Source organism: Geospiza fortis, unplaced genomic scaffold (genome assembly GCF_000277835.1).
Source record: "Geospiza fortis unplaced genomic scaffold, GeoFor_1.0 scaffold16, whole genome shotgun sequence".
In the NCBI taxonomy this organism is placed as follows: domain Eukaryota; kingdom Metazoa; phylum Chordata; class Aves; order Passeriformes; family Thraupidae; genus Geospiza; species Geospiza fortis.
In genome coordinates, this window is record NW_005054302.1 from 249,024 (window position 1) to 272,354 (window position 23,331).

General features: G+C 41.6%; 1 protein-coding gene across 1 annotated transcript in view; it reads right to left on the reverse strand.

Annotated features, from left to right (window-relative positions):
- The window catches only part of MTUS2 (microtubule associated scaffold protein 2), a 256,506-nt gene that overhangs the window by 40,389 nt on the left and 192,786 nt on the right, over nucleotides 1-23,331 (reverse strand). Inside the window, exons 7-9 of the mRNA XM_031065999.1 lie at nucleotides 22,427-22,588; nucleotides 14,223-14,321; nucleotides 8,950-9,158 (exon numbers count right to left, since the gene is read on the reverse strand). Coding sequence (XP_030921859.1) covers nucleotides 8,950-9,158; nucleotides 14,223-14,321; nucleotides 22,427-22,588 — 470 coding nt within the window. The remainder of the gene's footprint in view (nucleotides 1-8,949; nucleotides 9,159-14,222; nucleotides 14,322-22,426; nucleotides 22,589-23,331) is intronic.

Below are 23,331 nucleotides of genomic sequence, written 5' to 3' on the forward strand. Positions count from 1 at the left end.
TCCAGAGGGCTGGGGAGCTTTGCCTATCACAGGCCTGCCTTGGTGCTTACCTCCTGCCTGGCTGCTAAGTGTGGGGCAGCTTAAAACAGGCAGCTCAGCATTACACAAGTTTTTCCAAGAAGCTTCAAAAACCATTTCCAGAAAGGCAGCCAACTTCAGCTGCTGAAGGCATTCACTACTTAACTGTCTTGTGGTCAGACCAATCCCCCAGGCTAAGGTTCAGCCTGAGCAAGGTGCCTATGTCAGGCACAGGAAGAATGTCCCATATGCCAGGTGATGCAATATTCCAGAAGAAGGGGGAAAACAGCTTTCTCTGCTCTGGGGGAAGCCAAGACCCTGCGCAGAACTGAAGAGCCGTGGGACCAAAAGGGTCCTTCTGCAGCATGCAGCCAAGTGCCTGGGGTACCAAAGCTCAGGTGTATAAAGGCACCTCCAGCCCCAGATAAGGTCCAAGTTCAGGCACCTCTTGGGTGAATGGTGGGGAGCCCCAGTACCCCTCCAGCCAGCACACCAAAGGTGCCAGGGCTTCTTGTACAATCCATTTGCACACACTCAATACATCCCCGGAGGATAAGCATCGCTCTGGGTCTATTCATTGACAGTAGCGCACTAAGCAATTTAAAAAACCCCAACAAAACAAAACAAGGAAGAAATACAGCTAATTTTCCCCCACAGATGAAATGAGAGTGTGGTAATAAGAATAGCTGTGGAGCCTGTTTGCCTGAGAAGCAGCCATCAGCCCAGCAGTGCTGCTGAGGACACGTCCTGCTGCTCATTTCTGCAGCTGCCTGGAGCCGTGCGCTCACTGCACCACGGGAACACCAACAAGGGCAGATGGGACAAACCTGTGTGGGATGTAAAATATTCATCACATCCATTTGGTGTAAATAAACATGAACAGTGGGAGTATCCCTGTCTGCAGAAGGGAAACTGCTCGCTGGGCTCTCTTCTACAGCCCACAGAGCTTCATAGACACAATTGATGCTGCCTCTGCACCTCCTGCTGTATGTGGGTTTGCTTTGACTTCTTGGCTGCCCTCACTATGCACTAGGGTGACACTGACAGGACATCTCACTGTCCAGTCCTCATCCAGTGGTGCCTATCACTGTGACCCTGTTGGTGATCCCAGGCTCCCTGGTGCTCTAGACCTATCCCCTATACAGCCACTGGAGACACAGATCCTCTTCCCAGAGGGTACCTGAAAGCAGAACACGCAACACGGTGTGCTTGGGTGCATGCAGGTGTGTGTACCCACACACAAACACCCGCCTATCGTCCCAAATAAATCCCCTAAGAAACTAAATACATGGTAATCTCCAGACTAAGTCACTTTGACACACCAGTTTTCATCAGGCTTTTGCCTTTTTAGATGCTAAATGCTCCAGGACTGGGACGTCATCTTTGTGTCATCCTCAAAATGTCTGGCACTTCTTGGAATGACTGTGGAATAACAAAAACTTCAATGTCTTCATTTCTATTAGGAATGCTCTATAGAACTCAAATATTAACAAAGAGGAACACATTCAGTCAGCCAAGTCCTTTCTGTTTTCAACAAACCCAGTTCAATCCCATCATCTTTTTGTTCTTTGTTCTGTGTAATTTGATTAAACACAAGCTAATGTTAACTTAAACAGATTGTATTCCACTGGTAAATAAGAAGATAAAAAATTGATTTTTTTCAGTGAGGCTAGCCTTTATGTTTTGTGATGGCTAAAACCCTAATATTCCTGCAATTAAAAAGCTGGCACATAGTTGGTTTGATGTACATTTAGCATTGCCAGACCTTTATTATGTATAATAAATTGTTCATTTTTTTAGAAGTATTAAGATCACTTGAAAAAGCTGAAGTTCTATTGCACTGATCATTGTTGCCAATATTATTATAATGCCCATATAGGTCATTATTGGACATGTCTCTATTAATGGCTGTGCTACTTTGACCTGAGGGGGATGTAAAACCACCAAACAAAATTATTGCTGCCAGAGGTGTGAAAACCCCAGCAGGGAAAAGGTAGGGAAGGCCATGGGTGTGTATCTGAGGGCAGGAGAGCTCCTGGGATGCTGTGATGGGCATCAGAATGAGGGATTAGGTGATGCCTGAGGTTGGCCACATAGGAAAGAAGGACTTGGATCTGCCAGAGGGACAGATTACTGAGAAGCAACCACCAGCAAGTAAATATGTGTTAAGTTACTCAGTGGTCACTGCTTCTTCTGGGAGGGAACTCAGTATTTGACCTCTCTCTAGGCTGATTCCAACCTTCCTTAGACTTCTGTTCAAAAATTTCATTTTGAAATGACTTCTGAAGATTATCTGTGAGCTGAGGCATAGCCTCCTCCTTAACAGCAAATTTAAAGAGTGACATTTGGTCTTGTTATAAATACTTTATGCACACAAATATGCGTGTAAAACAAGAGATGTGCTGAAAAGTTTGCTTTTGAATGGAGGCTCTGCTTTTTGACCCCCAAAGAGAGGAGGGGTTCCCTCTCACCTGGACAGGCCAGGTCTTGTCCACCCTGCTGCTAATGAGAGTTATGGTTTCCTTATTCACTTCCTGAAAGGTATCTATAAGTTTTCATTTGGTAAAAATTTCTGTTCCCACATGGAAACAGAAAAATTCTTCAGTTTCTGGTGTGATTAATACTTTCATATATGAACCTTGCACCTACTGATCTACACTGAATTGTAAAGCCTTTGTTCTGTTACATTCTTACTAGAAATCTTGGTAGAATGCCTCTGGGGAATAATCAATTAATCAATTAAAGGAAAAAACCTCCAAAAAACAAAACACCAAAAAAGCAAACAACGATTGATCTGAGGATATTTCCTCTTTGCTGTAAGAGAGGAATTTAAAATGCATGGAATTCAAAAGAGGTACACATTTCCATTGACTCCTTTGCTGAACCTAAAGAACAGCAGGAAAGCACTGTGGTTTGGGTTTTCCCTGTCCTCTGCATGATCAGAGGCCACAATAGCACTGGACCCTACTACTCATCACTGCTTTTCACACCACTTGCAATGTGTTGCCAAATCCCTCAAGCTCAGACCCACCCTGGAGGCTGCCAGCACCACAAGAACCGCTTCTGACTCTTATGTGTTTTTCCTCTGAATGCAGTATAAAATCAAGGCTGTCAAAGTTATCTGCTTACGGAGATCAATAATACAAACAGAAGGAGAAAATAAATCCACTTTTACCTGATGCTTGGCAAGCATCCTAAAAATATTTCTCTTCAAGGACAACATGTAAATAAAGAGGCCTTTAATTTTTAATGACCATTTAAAACTCTTCAAGGGGAACATTAGAATGCCTGGGGCTATTTCTTTTTTATCTCAAAATTTAAAATATTTATGTGTAACTAGCCAAGTGTCTCCATTTTCGTGTCTCCAGCCAAGGATACAAACATAGTCTAATTTGTTTGGGTTTTTTTTCCAAAAAAAGGCCATGTAACTAAACCAATGCTTTCCAGAGAAGCATATTCTTCCACCTTCCAAAACTGAAATTCGCAATTTTGTCACAGCAGTGTCTCTAAGAAGGTCACTGAGGACACAAGGAGAAGCCACGAGGTTTCCTACACCTTTTTACTTCTGTTTTGCAGGGCCTGAAGCAGAGCTGGCCATGCTGTCTGGAAGCAGTGTAAGATCCAGGTACCCAAAGGATGAGGAGGGCAGAGATACTCAGCTGCTTTAAGGTTCCTTTTCCTATAGCACCTTACCTACTCACTACCTGACTTTTAGCATGCACAGCAAATAAGCAGGGGGCCTGCAGAAGGTGATTTCCTTAATTTCACAAACCCAAATCCATTCCTTGGGTAGACTGATCATGCGTAAGTGGCCTCCAAGTCCCATTCCATCTACAGAGCTTTCATTGTAATGTTTGCATGTATAGAAGTACACTTCTGGATTCTTACTGCTCTGTTTTACCATAACTAATAGCCCCACATACCAAACTATGTGCATTTCTCCTTAAAAATCAGTTCAGAAAGCTCTAAATGATGACAGAGCTTCTTTCTATTTTTTCCCTCCCAAATAAAGAAAGTAGTTTGTTTTCCTTGCAATACAATGTTTTTGATATATAGCCCTAAACTGTCAGTGTTTGATGAGACCAAAGTGTATTTTTTTTCAGGATACAGAATGAAAATATTAAGCTGCTCTGACTGCTCTGGTCTTCATCAGGAGCAATGAAAAGAATGAACTTGCTCAATACAGGACACGTAGCCTAAGTGTACCTAAGTGAGGAGGGAGGAATGGCACTTTTCAAAGCACTGTTCTTGGGCCAAATTCAAACATATTTTGCAAATGCTGGGAAAGCATTACCCCTGAAAGCCAGAAGGTCAATCTTTCTGATAGTACTGGCTTCTTTCCACTCTGCCAGCACCAGGCACCAACAATAGATATATTTCTCTTGAACTTATTCTATGAGACATTTGTGAAAATAAACCATTTTCAGCTTAGCCTGAGATAATCCCCTGAAATGTTAGCCCAAATTAATGTTTTGGTGGCAGTGGTGGGAAGTGCCAAGCGACTTGTAAACAGCATGACCAATTTTGCCTCTAGCAAAGTGGTCATTAGCATCTGGCCAAGGATGTCACATGACACTGGGTGGCATATTGTCCATTCCCAGGACAGGGACATTACTCTCAAAAACACACACCAGCACACTCCTGTTTGTTATTCGAATGAGGGAAAAGGTTTTTCTTGCCCATCCTAGCTTTTGCACGACATTCCTGTGTGTGTTTACTTTTCTGGAATAGTGAGAATGTAACAATACATACTGGTGACATGCCTTTCCCAGTCCTGGTAGACACAAAATTCTAGGATGTCACCAAATATTGCAGTGTTGTCCCACCTCTTGTTCAGGATGTCTCTGTGGTTCCTCCATTCCCAGCTGCATTTGTGCTGGGACCTGTAGCACATTTGTAGATCCATTTCCCACAGACAAAATCAAATCCATTTCCCACACCTGTCCTGAGGAGTTTCTCCCCTGATGAAAACCATATCAAGAGGCCATGCTGCAGGTCTGGAAACTCCTCCAGACCCACGGAGAGTACAGGACAGACTACGCCAGCATAACCCTTTCCCTCACCTGCTCCCACCCTTGAGGCCTGCAGTCCAGAAAGGATCCTTTCTCCTCATGCGCTGGAGCTCTAGAGCCCTCCTCTGAAATTTCAGAAGCAGACCTAGGACTGCACTTTCTGCCTGCTGGGGCAGGCTGGATTGCAGAGAGCCATTAGCCCAGTTTCCAACACAAACACTTCTGTGGTGTACTAGAGATATGAAAATGGATTGTTTTCCCCTCCCTTTTTCTGTCCAGAAAGATTTTCTCCCCTGGATTTGTCACTTTGGGTTACTCCCCTTTAGATGGCACTGTTACCACTTCCAAGAGAGATCACCGCCGGACACTTCTCTGAACAGGGCTGAAACTGGGCCAGGACTGCCACTATCACTGGGTCAACAAGCCAGAGCAGGTCAGGAGTGATCCAGACCAGGGCTCTGGAAATACTTGCTCTAAAAAGTCCTCCTGGTATCACTCCACCTCCATCAGCCAGTTCACTGTGCCATACCAGCACAGCACAAGGGCTGTGTCGGCAAGAGGAACATCTGACAACCTTAAGGACAAATTTAATCTGCTCCTCTTCAGAATCAGTTTGAAGCAGTTCCAAAAGTCAACAAGAGTCATGTGCATATATGAGGGTCTTAAGCTAATACATCTGCTAATTAAATAATAATTAAAAGCCATGCTCTGCATAGGCACTGCAATCATTACTTTTCATGCTTATGTCAGAACTACTGCTTTAATATTTTTTACATCTATTCCCTCAGTTATCACCTGCTTTGATTGCCTAGGCTTTTCCCAAGGATAGAAAATTGTTTTAAGTGGCATTTAATGGGTCTGCATTAAATACTGCTACATGTTGTGCACTTCTACATGCCAATTAAAAGAATCTTGCCAATTAAGAGCATTTTCAGCTGAGGAAGAGAGATGATTTCAGGATACCATTCAGCAGTGGTCTGAAACAGTCAGAAAGCAAATCCAAAAAATGATAAGAAAATATAATTTATGTAATCTTAAAGCACTCAAAGAAACTGCTGGTGTGGTCCAACACTCTTTGTTACATACAACACTCTCTTTCTACACAGCTAAACATGTCTGTTGGACCACTTGCCTTGGTGCTTTCCTCAGCTTTGGAAAGAGAAGAGAGAGTAAGCAAGACAAGAGAGTCACAGACATGGGCCTACTTACACCTACTTACCACCTACCCTGGTCCTTAGGCTGTTTTTAAGACTCAGTCCTGTCCTCATTGCCTAGGAGCACATTTTACAACAGAATTTAGGTCCAAATCTGAGAAAAATCTATGTTTTGAACATTATTTTGCCTTGATGTAAGGAGAGAGAGACATTAGACACAAACTACTATCAGCCCAAAAGAGACTCCCCAGAATCAAAATAGGATTGGGCCCTCTGCTACACAAGAGTGGAACTGCTAGCTGGACAAACCAACCCTAAACTTCTCGGGAATAAGGCTGCACCTTTTTATCAAAAGAATGTTTTTCCTTTGCCAAACTGCAGTTCCACTCAGACCTCAATCACTTTGTCTGCAGGGTTCTCAGAAACAGATACACCCAACTGTTATTATTTTTATAATGTGAAAAGTTGGTTTATTTTTTCCCACGCTGCCCTAACCCAAAGACAGCCAACTCAATTTTGCTCAGGCTTTCAGACAATAATGCCACTTCAGAAAATGTCTACAGATTGTGTTTTCAAATGACACTCAAAAACTTGTAAGCCTGTGTCTATGTTGCAAGACAAATGACTGCCCAGTTACACAACTGCTTGAGTAGTCCCAGATTGCCCCACTGTATATAGGCTCTCAGCTTTAGCATTGACTTTAAGAGTGCAGCAGCCTTAGCGCTCCCTGGAAGTCTCAGACAAAACAGGTGAGTAATTCAAGCAGAAATTCAGGTCTTTGGTGCTTTAAATAGTCTTCATGAAGTGCTCACATGCCTGCATGCACTAAAAATGAAGCCTAAAGCAACCATACTCCTAAAGGAGGTACCACATCTGCATGGATCTGGAACAAATCTACATCTAATCCTGCCCAAACCTGAAGGTGCTTAAATTCTACAGGTGTATTATTTTTCACCTCCAGGCACTCAGAGGAGCATTACTGCAATCCCCAGCTAGCCTGAGAAATACAGAGGAGCTGGGAATGTGAGGTGCAGCTATGCTTGGCCAGACTTTGTGAGGATGCTATTAAATAAAGACACCTGAGCTGTTCAATTTAGGAGGCATTTTCAGGACAGATCCAACATGCACCAACAGCAGAACAGTCATCTCAAAGCTCAGTTGCAGCAGCTGTTCTCATTTAAAACATATCCAGAGGAGATGAAGGAGATATGAGAGTTCCTTCAGCAAACTGTGAAATGAGGCATGTGATGAAAAATCTCTCCGCAGTGGACAATGCACAGACAAAGCTGAGCTGACAATGCTCTGCCCTTTTTTATTTCCCTTTGATTTAAACAAGGATACTCCACAGGCAGCTCAAAAAACCCACAAACAAAACAACAACAACAACAACAGAAACCCCAACAAAACACCACCAAACTAAAAAAAAACCCAACAAAAAAAAAACCAAATCCCAAAAAACACAACAAAAACCCACCCAAAAGTGTTTATAAATACCTAACAAGTCCTGAAATACAGAAATGTCAAGTCTAAAGACAAATAGAGAGGGAAGATCTCCTGGGAAGGTATTTAAAATATTTAGGACATTTTAAAAACTCCTTGTTTTTTCAGTTCAGTGAATCTTCCCTGGCAAGATCAGCTCCTACTTCGGGAAAAGTGTGAACCGTGGTTATTTCTTCAAAGGTAACCTTTCTCACTAATATAAAAACCCTCAAAACTAAATAAAGTATTTCAGAACCTTTAAGACTCACTTAATTTAGGTTTTGTTTCCTTGCTCTTCTTTCTCCAATTTAACACAGAACATTTATTCTTGTGTTTTCCAAAAGTAGACAAACAGGCCATCAGGGGTATTATCCATGCCTTGGGTCCTACTGCTGGTGATTGTCTGCCTGTTTTACAAGGTAGCTGGGACACCAGATTAACCAGGGATGTCATAAAATACATGGGGATGGTGTGTATGACCTCAGAGTCCAGCTACATTTCCTAGATCACATCACTAAACAGCTTTTGAAACAAGCAATACCTTCAAGTCTTTCATGGTTATTTTGGTTGTCTTACAATGTATTCATTTTGACTTGAGTGAATAAATAAGGTTCTCTAATTACCAGCAGCATTTTCTTTATGTTCTCTATACCTGCTGTGTGTAATCTTCTGCATGCTGAGATAATGTTATCCTAACATCTTCAGGAACTGGCAACCCTGTGACAGGGACACCCTGCCCGATTCATGGTGAACAGGAAGAGTAGATAATTATTGTGGGAAATCAAATTGCTTCCTTCATCTAACAGCTTTGGTTGCTCACAAGTATTAATATCTCAGTTACACTTCCATTCCAGCTCTAGCAATCAGAGACTGGGCCTTCTAAGTTTCTGCATCTCCTTTACTCCTAAAAACCTCTGCTTATAACAAATGCTTCATTCAAAATTCTTCCTTTTCCAAGCTCCTACACCCTTTTTTTTCAAATATTTGGCATCAAATTATTGAACTTATCAGATTGGATGACATCTACACTTTACGCACTATTTCTTTGGCCACCCAATCCCCAAGCTTGGAGACTTAACAGAGGCACCAGATTTCCTTTGTCATTGCAGTTTTCCTTTCTGTAATTCTATGAAATTTGAATTCCCTTCTCATAATAATAATTGTAGAGAAATTACATGCTTTAGTCCCAAGAACAAATTTTCAGTGACCATGGAATAAATTCGGGCAAGTGAGAGGTATAAAGGCGAAGAATCTTTACAGTGGTAAGAAGCACTCTTTGCACGTACCTGTCTGAAAAAGTACTGTGTTGTTATAGCAAAGACATCAAAGCCACAGCTGGCCCTTTTAAGCTCATCTCGGATATTGATCAATTGCCGGGACTGCTCATCACACTTTTCCTTCAGTTTCTGAACAAACTGCTTTTCAGTGTCTCGCCCCTCTCCTGGTTTGGGGGAGAATCCATTCTTTGGGGTGGTTGGCCTTTGCTTGGAATGTCCTACAAATGAGGGGGGAAGAAAAGACCATTCAGATCACATAGTTTACATGTACAGACATGATCTTTATGTGTTTCTATGGCCTCTGGGACACATCCCTACAAAAGAAAAAAAAGGTCTGTAGCACTCACACAGAACTTTCAGTCTTAAAAAAAAAAAAAAAAAAGTGAAATATGTTTCTTTAGGGGCCAAAGCTCAAAGCTTTATAACAGTTCATCTTACCTCAGGGTCTGAGCCTGAAAGTCTTCTACAAGTTGAGGAGAGCTGTCCTAAGAGTGTATCACTGAGAACTGAGGTTGTTAGAGGAAGGAAGCACCTCACCTCTGCTAGATGTCTACAAGAACAGAGGTCTGCATCTCTCTTGGCAGTGAGAGAAATGGGCACTTCCAGGTCAGGATTCACCTTATCTTATTGATGATGTGGAAAACAGCTAGGTGACATTTCTACTCTACACATGGTTTCTTTGTTCACATGAACCCCAGCCTGGTGACTCGACAGAGGCGCCAGTTTTCCTTTGCCTTTGCAGATTTCATTTTGCCTCTACACAGGACAATGTGGGGTTAGAGTTGTCCCTCCCTGAATGCAAACATAGCATGGATTGTTTGCTATTGGGATATCACTATTACTTTTTTATCTACAATACTGCAGTCTACCTCGAGAGTTCCTCTTGCTCTCACATCTACAATATGTCCAAAATTGCAGCACTTAGCAGATACATACTGAAGTGCCACCAAGTACCACACAATGCACAAGAGTTACATCACTGGCCCTGCTTGGCTGCTCTCTCAGCATCATTGATCACACCAGAATCACTACATGGTTTGCCTGCAGAAATAGGCCCAGACAGACTCTGGCTCTTCTGATGTGCTCCAGGTTGGCTTGAAGCAAGCCTGATGCTGTACAAAGATGTGAAAGCACTCGTGTAGCTTGTGTTTAGGGTATAGTGTCATATTCGTATCAATGGCACCAGAACTGAAGCTTACTCATGATAAGCCACTTCAGGAAAGTAGGGCTATTTTTCCTAAGTTCACATCCTGCTTGAGTCAACTATCCCTTTCTGTGGATATACCCAGTCATGAGGATGAAGTGAGAAGGGGCAGTGTTCTGGTGGTATCAGGCTGCTCAAGCCACTGCTTGGAAAATCTGTTCTGTCTTTACTTTCTTTGCTTTCTGAGGACTCTCCTCTGCAAACACTTATGGCCAGCTGGGCATCACCTTTGCACAGCTTAGTGACTTTTTTTGCTACCCTCAGTCTTTATTGCTACCCTTTTGCTGCCCCTCAGTTGATGGTCTTTAGCTCATTCCTGAATACTGGCCAGGAACCTCCAGTCCTCAACAGATCCTCCCATTATCCTCCAGCTTTTACCCTAGAAGTGAAAGTCAGTAAGAAAGAGGGAGAAAATATGAGTCAGGCACCTTTGTCCCATGTGTTACTAGAGACAGTGGACATGGGCCTGGAACATTTCTGTGTTAGTAGAAAAGGCTGTGTGTGCAAGAATATGATAAAAGGGGACAGTTTGTAGTTTTATATGTAGTATCCAGTTCCTGAAAACAATACAGAAACCATGTCCACCACCAGTCTCCACCAATCAATGTAATAGGAGACAGTCTTCTGCCATGAATGCTACTTGTCCCTTTCCTAAAAAGCCAAAGAATCCTTCCACAGAGATGCCTCTGATGGTATGAATCTGAGCCAATTTGTAAAATAGAGCATTACAAATTCCAGAGGTAATTTTGTCAGAGGTGCTTTAGATCTTTTAGATCTTCAAGGCTGTGGTCTGGGTGTGCAAATAGATCTTAAGGGCAGTTTTACAAGACCAGCCAGGGGAACAGTATGGCTTCCCCAGAGCAGTACCCCAGTAGCGCATTTCTTCTTTTTCAGATTCCCAGCTTGTGTGGAGCCATTGGGAGCATATCTTCTATCTTGCTCAGCTACATCCTGGCTCCAGGCTAAGCTTACAGGGTGCTTGCTCCAGCAGAGATGCTGCCTCATGTCTCCAAGCATCTCATGGTGCAACTGCAAAGAGCCAAGAGTGCAAAAACCCCTTTGAAACAATTTGTGTCCACAACCTGCATTTGTGACAAAGAATACCATGTTGTGCAGTGTCCAGACTAATGCCATGTCGTTGGAAGACCCAAATAATATAGCACAAGGAGTTTTTGTCATTAGGAGAGTTCAAGCATCATAGCTATTGCCCTCTATACATTTTTATGTCACTTTAAAGCCTGTCAACCTTTTTGTGCAACAATAAGAAAATACAGACTCTTCCATTCATACTTCTTAGCTGTGCAGTAGGTAATACCACAAAATAAGAAACTCATAAAAGCAAGAGCCATAAATATCTGTCTTTTTAGTATAAAAATCTTGAGTTGTTTAAGCAAGATGGTGATGTTACAACAGAAGGCTTAGGGAGAAGTGTACAGAAAAGCTCTTGAAATCAGTTCAGTCTTTAATTAAAACAGAAATGTGTCAGGTTGCTTAGTCTTACAACTTTCTAGCCCGTTCACTGGAAGATTTGAAGTGCACATCTCTGTGTTGTCCTTGTCAGTATTATAAGCTGTCCTTGTAAATTAAATGGTGCTATTCTCCTCAGGGATGAATCTGAATTTCTCGGTTCATTTGGGTCTGAAAGGCAGCTTACTAAGCTTATTCTGCCATTGATGTCTCTCTTCTGTTGCTCTGCACAAAACAGGCTATATATTAATGATGCTGGCCCTTATCCTCAATGTCCTTTTTGCTGATGGGGGGACCATAGGGGCAAACCCAGTGTGTGCTGAAATCACTGTACCCCTTTGATCCTCTTCAAAACTCCCAAGTCTTTTTTATCTATGTGAGTGTTTGAACTAAGGAGACATAACAAGTATATACTCATAATTAACACTGTCCATGAGGATTTAGATGGGGAATGCAATTTATTCGCCTTTTAACTGTCCAATTTCCAACATTTTGGTAAGGAAAGTGAGCCAATTACTTAGAGACAATTGTTATCAAGCATTCTGTGGAGTGACAGATGCCAGAAGCAGTTGGCTCCATTCTAAAATGGAGTGGAAGGAGAGCACTTGCATCTATAGACACCTGTTCCTATACACAGATCTCAGGAACAGTATTGCATCAAAGGATAAAACTGAGATCCCTGCAAGACTCTGCATCTCAAAACTCCCTTGCAAGTCTTCAGAGCCAAAGCTCAAAAAATTTGTGTCCAACAGTCAAAAACCAGCACTGATTAAAAGGGACTGAATGTGAGAAGGCCAGCAACAGGGGCAAATACAACCTAGAAACAGCACTCAGAAATTTTGGAACCTGTTGATGTAGCTGTGGTGGAATTACCTGTGAGACGCTTTCTCTCCCATCAAAAAGTGTAAATGATGAAGGAGCTTGTGATTCTGATGGAGGAAAGTCTGTGACTGCCCTTTAGCATCAGCTACAATGCATGTGGTCCTCTTCAAAGGCTGCTCTGAGTATTTTTTGAAATTGTTAAGTAGGTGAAAAAATTGTCATTATTGCTTTGTTATTGCTGCATCTATTTCAAAGAATGCCAAAGGCTACTCTAAGAATAAATGAAGATGAGGTTTATTTCCCTACTTGATCCTTAAAGTGATAAACAAATTTACATTGGCTTAATTGCAGACAAGCAAGCTGAACAAATTTTTAATCAGTCTTATGGATGGAGGTCAGTTACTCAACCTCTCATGAGAATGAAGAAACCTTTGAGGCCTCGTGCATTGGATATGCCAAAACTTTAGGCCTTGAAAATCATTAAGTCACCCGTGGAGATGCAGACCTCCTTGAGACAATACAAATACATTGTACAAATATTCCAGTGTTCCATTTTGCTTTGTAATCCCAGTGGAAGCAAATCAGCTGAGCTATAACACGCTGCTACAGCCACAATCAGTGCTGATGCTTAAACTGGACTCCCACCGTTATAAACACGGGTGAGCTTCTGGTCTGGCACTCTCTGCAACAAATTCTTTGGATCTCTCTGTGATCTCACCAGGTGCAAAATAGCCTGTAAATTATATGACTCAGAGGACAGTGTTAAGTTCATCTTTTTACTCTAGTATCTTTGTAAGGAGAAGAATTTTGTGTCCTGTTGGTGCCTGGGAAGATTAAATTTAACCTTCCATTTTATTGATTTTGTTGGTTGAGAAGAAGAATAGAGATTGAATTTAATAATAATGAAGAAAGTCTTGGTGTAAGTTATAGGAGCTGGAGAGCTCTTCTACATTATTTATATTTTGCCACCAAATGAAGCAACATGGGGTTCTATCCCCCACAGTTATAACTTAAGTATCACATAGCTGTAGAGATGACATTTTAAGTATTCAAGCAGAGTCTTAAAAATGAGGTAACAGAAGATAAACTGCAAGCACAATGAAATCAGTGGGGCCACGCACACTCATTTCAGAAATTTAGATCAACCACAGGCCAGCCTCACAAAAGTCTTTAGGCACCTTATCCATTTATTAATGTACACTCAGTAGACATAAATAGAAACCAGTTCTCTTTGTTTTAGTAAGTAAAGAAAGGTATTCTTCAGGAATGTTAAAACCATGCATTTGTGCCCAATATTGAGGTATAAGTTGATAATGTCCCAATAGCACTTTGGAGGCTTTCTCTATAGATAGTCCCTTTTCCAGTTATGCACAGAAATACCCCAGGAAATTTAGTGTCTCTGCATAGAAGTAAGAGTAGATTCTGAGCAGTACATTATCACTCCAGGAAATTCTCTGAGGTATCTTTTATTTTGCTAAATGCATCTGTCATCTTCTTATGTTAGAAAATCATAATGATAAAAAAAATATTCCTGTGCCCTTAAACATGTAATAGCAACAACTCTTTGCTTTGAAAGAGAGATGATTGCATGGTTATAACAAAGAGAACAAAAGTCTATTCAGCTCATGCATTGGTATGACAAAGCCTGCTGTAGCCAGCTTAATGAACCTGGGACACAATCAATCCTCACTTAACAATAACAGGTCTCAGATTTGAGTGTGTTAACAAGAAATGCAAAGTCAACAAGTTTAAATCTTTCCTGAAACACTGCTTTCAGGTTCATAAATACCTGGTGAATGGAGTTTGGTGGTTGTTACTGCTGATTTCTTAGGGGATGAGACAGCTGGTCTGCTAGCATCCTGATCTTTTTGCACTTCTTTCTTCACACCTGTTTTAGGAAAAAAAAAAACAAAGGTAGAAAGACACCTGGTTTATAATTCTGTTCGTAACTGTGCAGAACTGTGTCACTAAGATACACATCAAAATGGCAAATTGTATTTCACCAACGCATGTCCTGGGCTCTGCACAGAATGATGTTACACAGCACTTCTGGGTTGGATGCCAACCTGATGTGCCTGCAACCACAACTGTGTACGTGCAGCTGAGCTGGCATGCACAGCGCTGAAGAACGACAGAAAGTCTTACACACTACCTTGGCTTTTCAGTCATCTGCACCATGACAAATGCCATTAAGGCACAAATGGCTACACAGGTAACCCATCCTATCTGGTCTGAGTGCTGTGTTCTATCTCTTCCCCTTGCTGTGCAACCTCATTCTGGGCTGCAGGAGAAGCAGAATAGGACTGTGCAAAGCTGACTGAAATTACCCGCAAGTCCCTGCCCCAGGTAAGGAAGCTGCCTTTTCTGGAGACCAGCTTTCCAAGGTGGTCTCATGTAGTGAAGAGAGAGGCCAGGACCAGAAGCAGGCAGGACGTGTCAGAGCTGTGCTGGATGTGGCTGCCTGGACACGAGAGTGGGTTTCTGTCTGTGCAGTAAGTCAGGCAGGGACAGAGCTGGGCAAGCACATTCAGGGCACAAACCCACAAGACACTGTGCCAGTGTGGGATGAACCAGGGCATGGAATATTTCTGAGAGAGGCAACTCAGTGTCTGTTGTTACTTGTCCCACCACTGGAGCTCTCTGCTCAGGGCCTCGGGATGGTCTGCCAGCTGTCAGAGCTCTGCAGCCAGAGACTGCCTGTGCACCAGGGAGACACGACTTCCTCTGAAAGCCAGAGGGGCCACCCAAGCTCGGCTCCTCCTGCCCACCCACAGCTCCCATCAAAATAGCTGTGGGGACCGTGCTGAGTGCAGTAACATGAGGTCCTGCCCTGCTCCTTTGACCATGGTGTGACAGTCACAGGATCTCAAGCAGAAATTTTTCATCAAAGAAGGAGAAAGAGCAATAAAAAGCAAACCCCTGGGACAATAATGTAGTTTCCTGTTTGCTTTCCTTTTTTTAACCATTAGAGTTTGTTGAGGGTTGAATTTTAGTCTGAAGGGCTGTGTCACAGCACCTGCATACACAGGAAAAACAGAGAGATTTAAGGCAAATGACTTGCTATAGAGGGAAAACAAAGTTTGCCTTATTGACTTCCCCTCTCTTATGAGTATGTTCACAGCTATCTTATAGGAAAATGTCCCACAGAATCTGAAGTATCTAAAGCAGGAAAAAAAAAATCAGATTTTCTTGGTGGTGCCTAATGACAGTGGCAGTCCGAAAGCTAACACTATCTTCCATTTTGCTTAATACATATGTGACCTGGCTCTTTCAACAGTGGAGAAAAATGATAATTTTATATGGGGATCATAAGCTCGAGGGACACTTACTGCCTTACTAGTTTTCTGCTCCCTCCAAAGCCACACCTAGTCACAGCTGCAGTATATATAGGTTTATTTCTGATGCATCTTTCACCCTTCCACTTCTGCTTGCATCAGAACTTGCATGCAGAGAGCTGCAGACACAGCATTTGCCACGCACCAGAAGCTGAGCTGCATAATTCCTAGCACGGTCTCTCAGCATTTGCTTGCAGAGTGCTTCTGGAAAGAGCACATGCACCTGCATCTCCAACTGTTTGTGGGAGGGAAGCATGGGACAAGTTCTAAAACCCTCTTTGACTCTCTTCCACTGTTCATAGGCAAATCACACCATCAGCTGTCAGGGGCTTGTAAAGACTGAACGCTTGCTCATACCTTTGCTTTTGTTCATCTCCATTTTCTCTGCTGTTCATAAATGCAACACATTGAGGCTAAGATTCTCATTTGTGATTAATACTTTTCACAGTGAGGTGATTGAAGATAGAAATTGCCTGTGCCTGCCCCCTATTACACTGTACTTTACTACAGAGTAGGGCATAAAATAAGTTTATGGTGCCCTTTTCATTACTGAGAACCAACCTGACATAGCAGCTATGAGACAAAACCATGGCTTGATTTATAAGACATAGTTTATATAGTTATAGATTCAAGCATCAGGTAACAAGGCTTTGGTTTTCTGGGGCTTTCAAAATAAAAACATAATGCACGAATGGGCCATATACAGAGCCCCTCCATAAGTTTTGCTATGCCAGATGCCAAACACAGACAACAGTAGAGAAAAGTGTGTGCTTTCCTTATGCTTTCCTTAGGCATGTAAATAATTAACTGCTTTTGGTTTTGAGACATTTTCAATGAGGAACACCTGGGGAATTCACTCAGTCCCTTGACCTTAAGCACAAAACAAGAATCAATTGCCCAATTTGAACTTGGTTGAAAGAAAATGGAGCAAAGAAGCCCAGGATTTTGCAGAGGGCAGGGCAGGATCTGTGCAGAGCACTGGGAGTTGCGTACGGGTACTGCCCGGCAGGCGCAGCTGCATGGGGGATGTTGGCTCCAGAAAGTGGAAGACCAGCAGGAAGATGGTGCAAAGAGATATGTGGGCAAGGAAAGATAAATAGGACTAATAATGAGGAAGATCAGTGCCCTTGCTCAGTTTAAAAGACTTGCAGGGTTCCTGAGGTCTGGTGGGGCAGCGATGCAGCAAGCAGGCAAGGGAGAAGGCGTTGTGCCACAAGGGGAGAGCCAGGGCCCAGCACAGCCTGGCTGGGAAGGGGACAGGGACACATGGAGCTAGCAATTATCCAACTTCTCCTTCATAAGTAGGAGGGCCCTGGCGGCCTCTCTGTGGCCCTCCTTAGAGGAGAGAGATTTAGAAAGCACACAGCAGGCAGAAGGAAGGACGGTCTGCGGGAACAAACTGTTATCGTTTTGCTAAGCTCATCACCCACAGGGAAATTTTAGGGGAAGAGCCATCCCTGGCATCAGACCTCATATAAGAGCTTGAGCTGAATGCTTTTCTAAAAATGGGGCTTGTTCTTGTCTTTTGAAACAACAGCTGTTGGTTGGCTCAAAGAGAAACATTCAGAAAACATGTTGATTTCCTGCAGGGAAAATAAATCTTTAGATTACAAGTGTTTGGACCCAGATTTTGTCATTTCAGAGAAATATAGAATTTCAAGTTTAAAATATCTGAGGGAGAGCACTGGTGTAGTAATTAGCATAATGTGCAGTAGCACAGGGTATGGTGCAGCAGGAGGTTATAAAGTTTGATCCTTTCTAGCTTGAAGTGTATGAAAAGTAATTCAAAGACTAAAAATGCACAAAAAAAGGTCTGATGCTCCAGGGTAACTCAGGAAACAAGACAAACATTATTCAGTTCTTATTACAGGCCTGAACCTCAAATCATATTCTGTCATATATATTTTGAAATGTCAAAAGGTGTTATGATTTTCTTCTAAATTCGTTTTTATAATGTATATTAAATCTGATCTGGAACAAAATTTATTCAAATTCTTAATGTTATTGCCCACAGACTGGAAATACAGAATGCCAATTAGCTCTGTGTTAAATGCCTGTGCATTAGCCTTATTCCTGCATAATCAGGGCTTTTAGCACTGAGCTTCCTAGCAAAAAGCTCCTGGTATCTCAGGAACTACCACTAACTCCCAGGCTTTCTGGAACACTTTCCAAGGCTCTGCCACCTCCTACCACTGACAGAACTCATGCAATGAGAAGCTTTGTTTCTGGTAGCCAGTAATCAAAGCCACAAAGTACTAATTTTTATGTGAATCTACATTCCATTTAAGGTTAGAAATCTCTCAACATTTCCCCTCTTTTAAAAGCTATACTTGTGTAAAGAAAGGGATATTTCAGGCCATAAGAGAACAATGAGCATAAATATTTGTTTGTCTTCTCTGTTACAACATTTTCTTTTGAAAAAGGCCTCTAAACACATAGTTCCGTAAAAGTATTTACATTTCCTAATTAACATACACAGCCTGCTCCAAATGAAACAGAAGGAGCAAATGCAAAATTATTAGAAACACAAGGCAAAACATTCCAGAAATCACTTAGAAAAATAGCAGACAAACAAAGCCACTTCTCCATTCCCCCAGCAGTGCTGAATGCTAGCCTAGGAACCAGAGCAAAAGACACCTTATCCAACACATCCCCTCAAGCACTGCAGAATCAGCACTTGTATTTGCCTGTACATTTTTGAGTCTTCAAAAGCCAGTATACTGGGATAGGCTTCAATTTGCTTTCATACTTCAGACTGAAAGCAAGTTAACAAATTGTACTTTGAGTATTTATTCCAAAACAAATCCTAACATGCTGTAGACATCATTAACAATTCAATGGGACTAACTGCATTCAGATGGATTCCAAGTGTTGTCAGGAGTATTTTATAAGTTAACCAATGCAGTTTGCAAGTTAAAAAAAAAAAACAAACCCAAGGAAATATCTTCAGTCACTCACAGACACAGGGAGCCCCTCTGAGCTCTCTTCTGCCTTTCCCCCTGATACCCATGACTAGTCATGTCCTTGGTGAGTAATGACACATCCCTGCATGCATTGTTTGAGACAAAATGAGCAAAGCTGGAAATATGATGGATTTCTGTAGAATGAGAGCAGTCTAATTCTCTCTAGAGACTCTCTACTTCCTGTGATCTATGAGACACTGAATGACTGAATAAAGAAGGAGATGTGGAAGAAAGACTGTGTATTTCTTGAAGTAGAAACTGCTAATGCTTGTGCTTTTCCCTTTGCGTTTGTTTCAAATTTGAAGTCAATATGATAAGAAAAAAAGGATAACAACTATTTAATTGTCTTGTCTGAAAACAGTTGCCTTGTTCTTGTATTAAAATAACAAAGTCTCTTTAGCTGGTGTTTAAAAAAATAAAGGAAAAGATACACCTGATAAAACAAATAATTCTTTGGACTGAATAGAAAATCTCAGGGTAATTCAGAACATCCAACGTTAGTTGAAGAGGTAAAACAACTACTCCTCTTTCTGCCATTTTGCATGGATCCTATGGCATTTTATTGTCTCCTCCTGTTTAAGGTTGAAATTTCAAACCAAGACACTTCCTCACACAGTTGTGCTATGGCATGTTTCAGAGAGGTTCCCAGAAAGGTGGGAAAATGTGAAAACTTGCAGACGAACTCCCACTTTCACCTGCAAGGTAGTGCTGCGTATCCCAGTGTTAGTCCAGGAGCAATATGAATGTAAGCCACTGCACACTGCTGTTCAGCTTGGAAGGGAAAGTGTTTGCAAGGGGGAACAAAGCAGCAGCAGACTCTTCCCCCTTCATTCTTGCAAGAGTGCTGGTGCTCACCCTTCCCCCCTCAGGTGACCACAGCTCATCCCTCTCCCTCCTGCTGACGTTGTGCTGTCTGGGTTTTGCAGAATCTGATCAAAAAAAGCACATTTTACACTATAAGATTGCTGGTGAGAGCTGAGATAAAACTGGCCTCCTATTTTTCATCTTGACTGATTGCATTTAACAGCCTGTCCTGTTATATATGATTTACTGGTACTTGTAGAAGCACAGGAATTGACCGGGTGAATTTTTTGAACAATGCTTTTGATTGTCTTTAATTTAGGGGGGCAAGTAGGAACAAGCTGCTCAAATTAATTTTTTATTGCCACTGTCACTGCACTCAAATTAGGATATTTCTTATGCATGACAACAGTTATTAAATAATAACCATGTAGAAATAGGAATCCCATAACACACACCCCTCAAAATCCAGAACAAGGCTTAGAAAAAATAAAATCCCACAGCTCTCTGATTTCATGGACAGTTGGGTGGCAGATCCAGCCTGGTGGACAGAACTGAGCCTCTGAACATTGCCTTCTGCAGATATTCCTCCATTTTAAGGGAAATTTAAACCAGAAAATTCATATATGTATCCTTCAAGTACTACATATTTTAATCAACATCTGTGGGAAGAGGAAGCTTATAAGAATTTCAGAGCTAGATTATAGTTGCAAAGCTTCTGATGGAGAGCTGCTTTCACCTATCATTAAACAAAATATGAAGCAATATAGAAATGGTAAGTTTTAGTTAGGTTATCACTGCACTTCCCAAAGTAGCTAATATATTTAAGTGAAATTAAAAGACCTCTCATTTTCTAGTCAGGTATGTGCTTTCTTTCCCCTTTTCTATAAATTGACAGACATGTAAATATAAAAAGGGCTGTGCAATACACTGCAACCTAATTAAGTGCACTCGTTTCACAGAGCAGTTGAAAGGCCATCAGTTCATGCCTGAAAAACAATTTGCATGACAACGATCCTCCACTGCTATTGTCCCATGCCAGATTCTTTTTTGAACATTTGAAGTACAGCATCATCTGCTCCACAGCTAAAGGAGTCCATTTTCATTAGTTAATTTTTTTTATTCCCTACAGTCCAATTTATTTCACAAGCACTTTTAGTGAAATATCAGGAATACAATCACTCTTGAGCAGTTGTGTCTTTATTTTTTTTTAAGGGAAAATTTACAGTTCATGTGGTCTTCTCAAGAAACATCTAATACATGAAAGCTTTCATGTGATTTTTGATGGCTATTTTTGATTCATTGCTATAGGTAGATAGTTTCATTTGTGAATTAATTGACTGTTCATACATAGATGAAATTATGTACGTCTCTGAAATACAAAGGTAATATTTTACATTACCTGATACTGCACTCTTTCAGAAATATTATTTATATTTAAATTACTGCCATCCTCTTTGTGAAATACTTTCCTCCTTCCTTTCATAAAATATGCTGTGTGCAATACACGTAGTGCCTGTGCTCCTCAGCTGTAACTGTGGAGTGCTCTAAGCACTTCAGTTCAGTAACTGCAATGTCTTGCACAGGAGGCTGGTCAGATGATAAATATATATGCAACACCAAGCCTATAGAAATCACTGTCCAAAGGATACCTAAACAGAAAAATTTACATTCTGTAGATATCTCTATCACATTGGGATCTACACCCAGTGTTCATATGTTATTGCAAGAGAGGCAAGATTAGAACTGCCAAAAAAAACTTGCCTTCATAATTTCTTTGATTTATTTCAACCTTTGCTCTATCAAATGCTTAGCATTTTGAGGGGCCATGACACTCTTTTAAGTAAAAAAAAAATTAAAAATTATGAATTGCTGGTACCTTGGCTTATAAAAAATTAAACCAGAACATTGGACTATCATAGCTTCTTTTGCTTCTGTCTGTTGTGTATAATAACAACTTCCTAAACTTGTAAGCTGCCCCTGTTCAGGAACTGTGTCTGACTGCATAACACAGGCAGGTAACCCTACTTCTATGTTTAGTTTCCTTCCAGAATAAATCAGGCAAGTTTATGACATGGTAATTGCTGAGTTATCGCTTCATCCTTACCTTGACCCATGACCTGGTGTCCAGCCAAGGTCAAACCACTACAACACGTTAATCTGACTTGAAACCAGGGGACAAGAACTAGCAATGCATAAAGTCTTTGTGTCATATTTTGCACCGACTTTTCCTTCCCAGCTCCATTTGCAATGTGCTATCAAACCCAATGGAACTTACATAGAGATGAAATGCTGTTGAGTAAGAACCAGCTTGGATAAAGTTATTTATTTTGGAATCTAAACTGTCAGATCTAATCTGAACTTGATGGAACTGGTCATTTGAGACATAACTGAATTGAGCAGGAGAATTTAGGCAAGGAAACAATCTGGAAACAAGACTAGGAGTTTTTTGCTTTGTTTGCTTGCCTCCTTCTGCCTCTCTGAGTAAAAAAACCAAAGATTGCTTAAGCCTAGAGGCCAATATCCTCATCACTGCAAACATACCTAGTAATGAATTATCCGCTTGATGGAATGCTTTGGTCTCTAAAGCAATGCAATGTTTGCAAAAAGCTGCTTGTTGAGAACCAGCAATATATACATTAAATCTCTGGCATGGGTAGTTAGGGACAGTAAATGCCTTCAATTCTCCCCATAACTCACAAAATGAGATTATAGCTGTGCTGTTGACTGTGTTTAAAAGGGTCTACAGTAAATGGAGTCCAAATCAGCACACCGGCAATGGGCCCAAGGATGGCATGAAAATTAATTAAAAGCAAGCAGTAAAACAGCATCACAGCAAGGTTTCTGCATTTCTTGGCCTAAGGCAGGTGGTGTTTGAAGCTTGGAGCACTTACCAGCGGGTGCTGCGGCAGTTTTTGGTGCTGGCAGTAAGCTCCTGCGTGGAGTCGCTGTGCTGCTCAATACCTGCGTCGTGCCTTTGCCGCTCCCCTTGGGGGCATCCTTAGAAGGTGCAGGTGCCCTAGGGGTGGTCTGCTCTTCATTTCCAAAGCCAGAACCTGCAGGAGACCGGAATTGCACTAATTATAAGTCCATAAAAAATGTATGTGAACTGTGGCATACAGACTGAACTTCTATCAGCAATTATAATCCACAGTGACACGTTCTCCCTGCAGCTTGGGCTAAGTGACATGGACTTTCTCAGTATAAACCCTCAGGCAGAAATAAGGAGTTCCCAACAACTTACTTAAATGCTAAGTCTTGGCAGCTGTTACAGTCTGGTTCCAACAGGTAAATTAAGACCTCCTCTTTGTCTGCCTCTGTGAAGGTACGTGGCTACAACACCCATAAAGAAACCAAGGAATTCCTAAATATATGGGTGGATGAGTTTATGGTTTTGTAGCTGCTGGAAGAGCCACACCACAAATTCATCCTACCACTTGGAAGCTGCTGATGTTCGAAACAGAGGAGACTAGCAGGGCTCAGCGGTGCAAAATTTCGAATTCCCCTGCTCAGGTGGAGATTTCCCACAAAGAGTCCCTCAGATCACACTCAGACATTTGAATAATAAGATAAAGAACAAAGAAAAAACTCTGCCTTAACTCTCACATCCACTTCAGTCATATTCTCATAACAAATATTAGGTTGCCGAGTCTTCCAATTTAAATTGACCTCTTTCAGAACTTTAAATGGGTTTGGTGTCCTCCTGCATTTGCCATCTACTGAATAATGACATCCTGGTTTCCTTGTAGACATAAGGAAAAGAATATTTTCTTAACATTTGAGAAAGGCAGATTTGGAG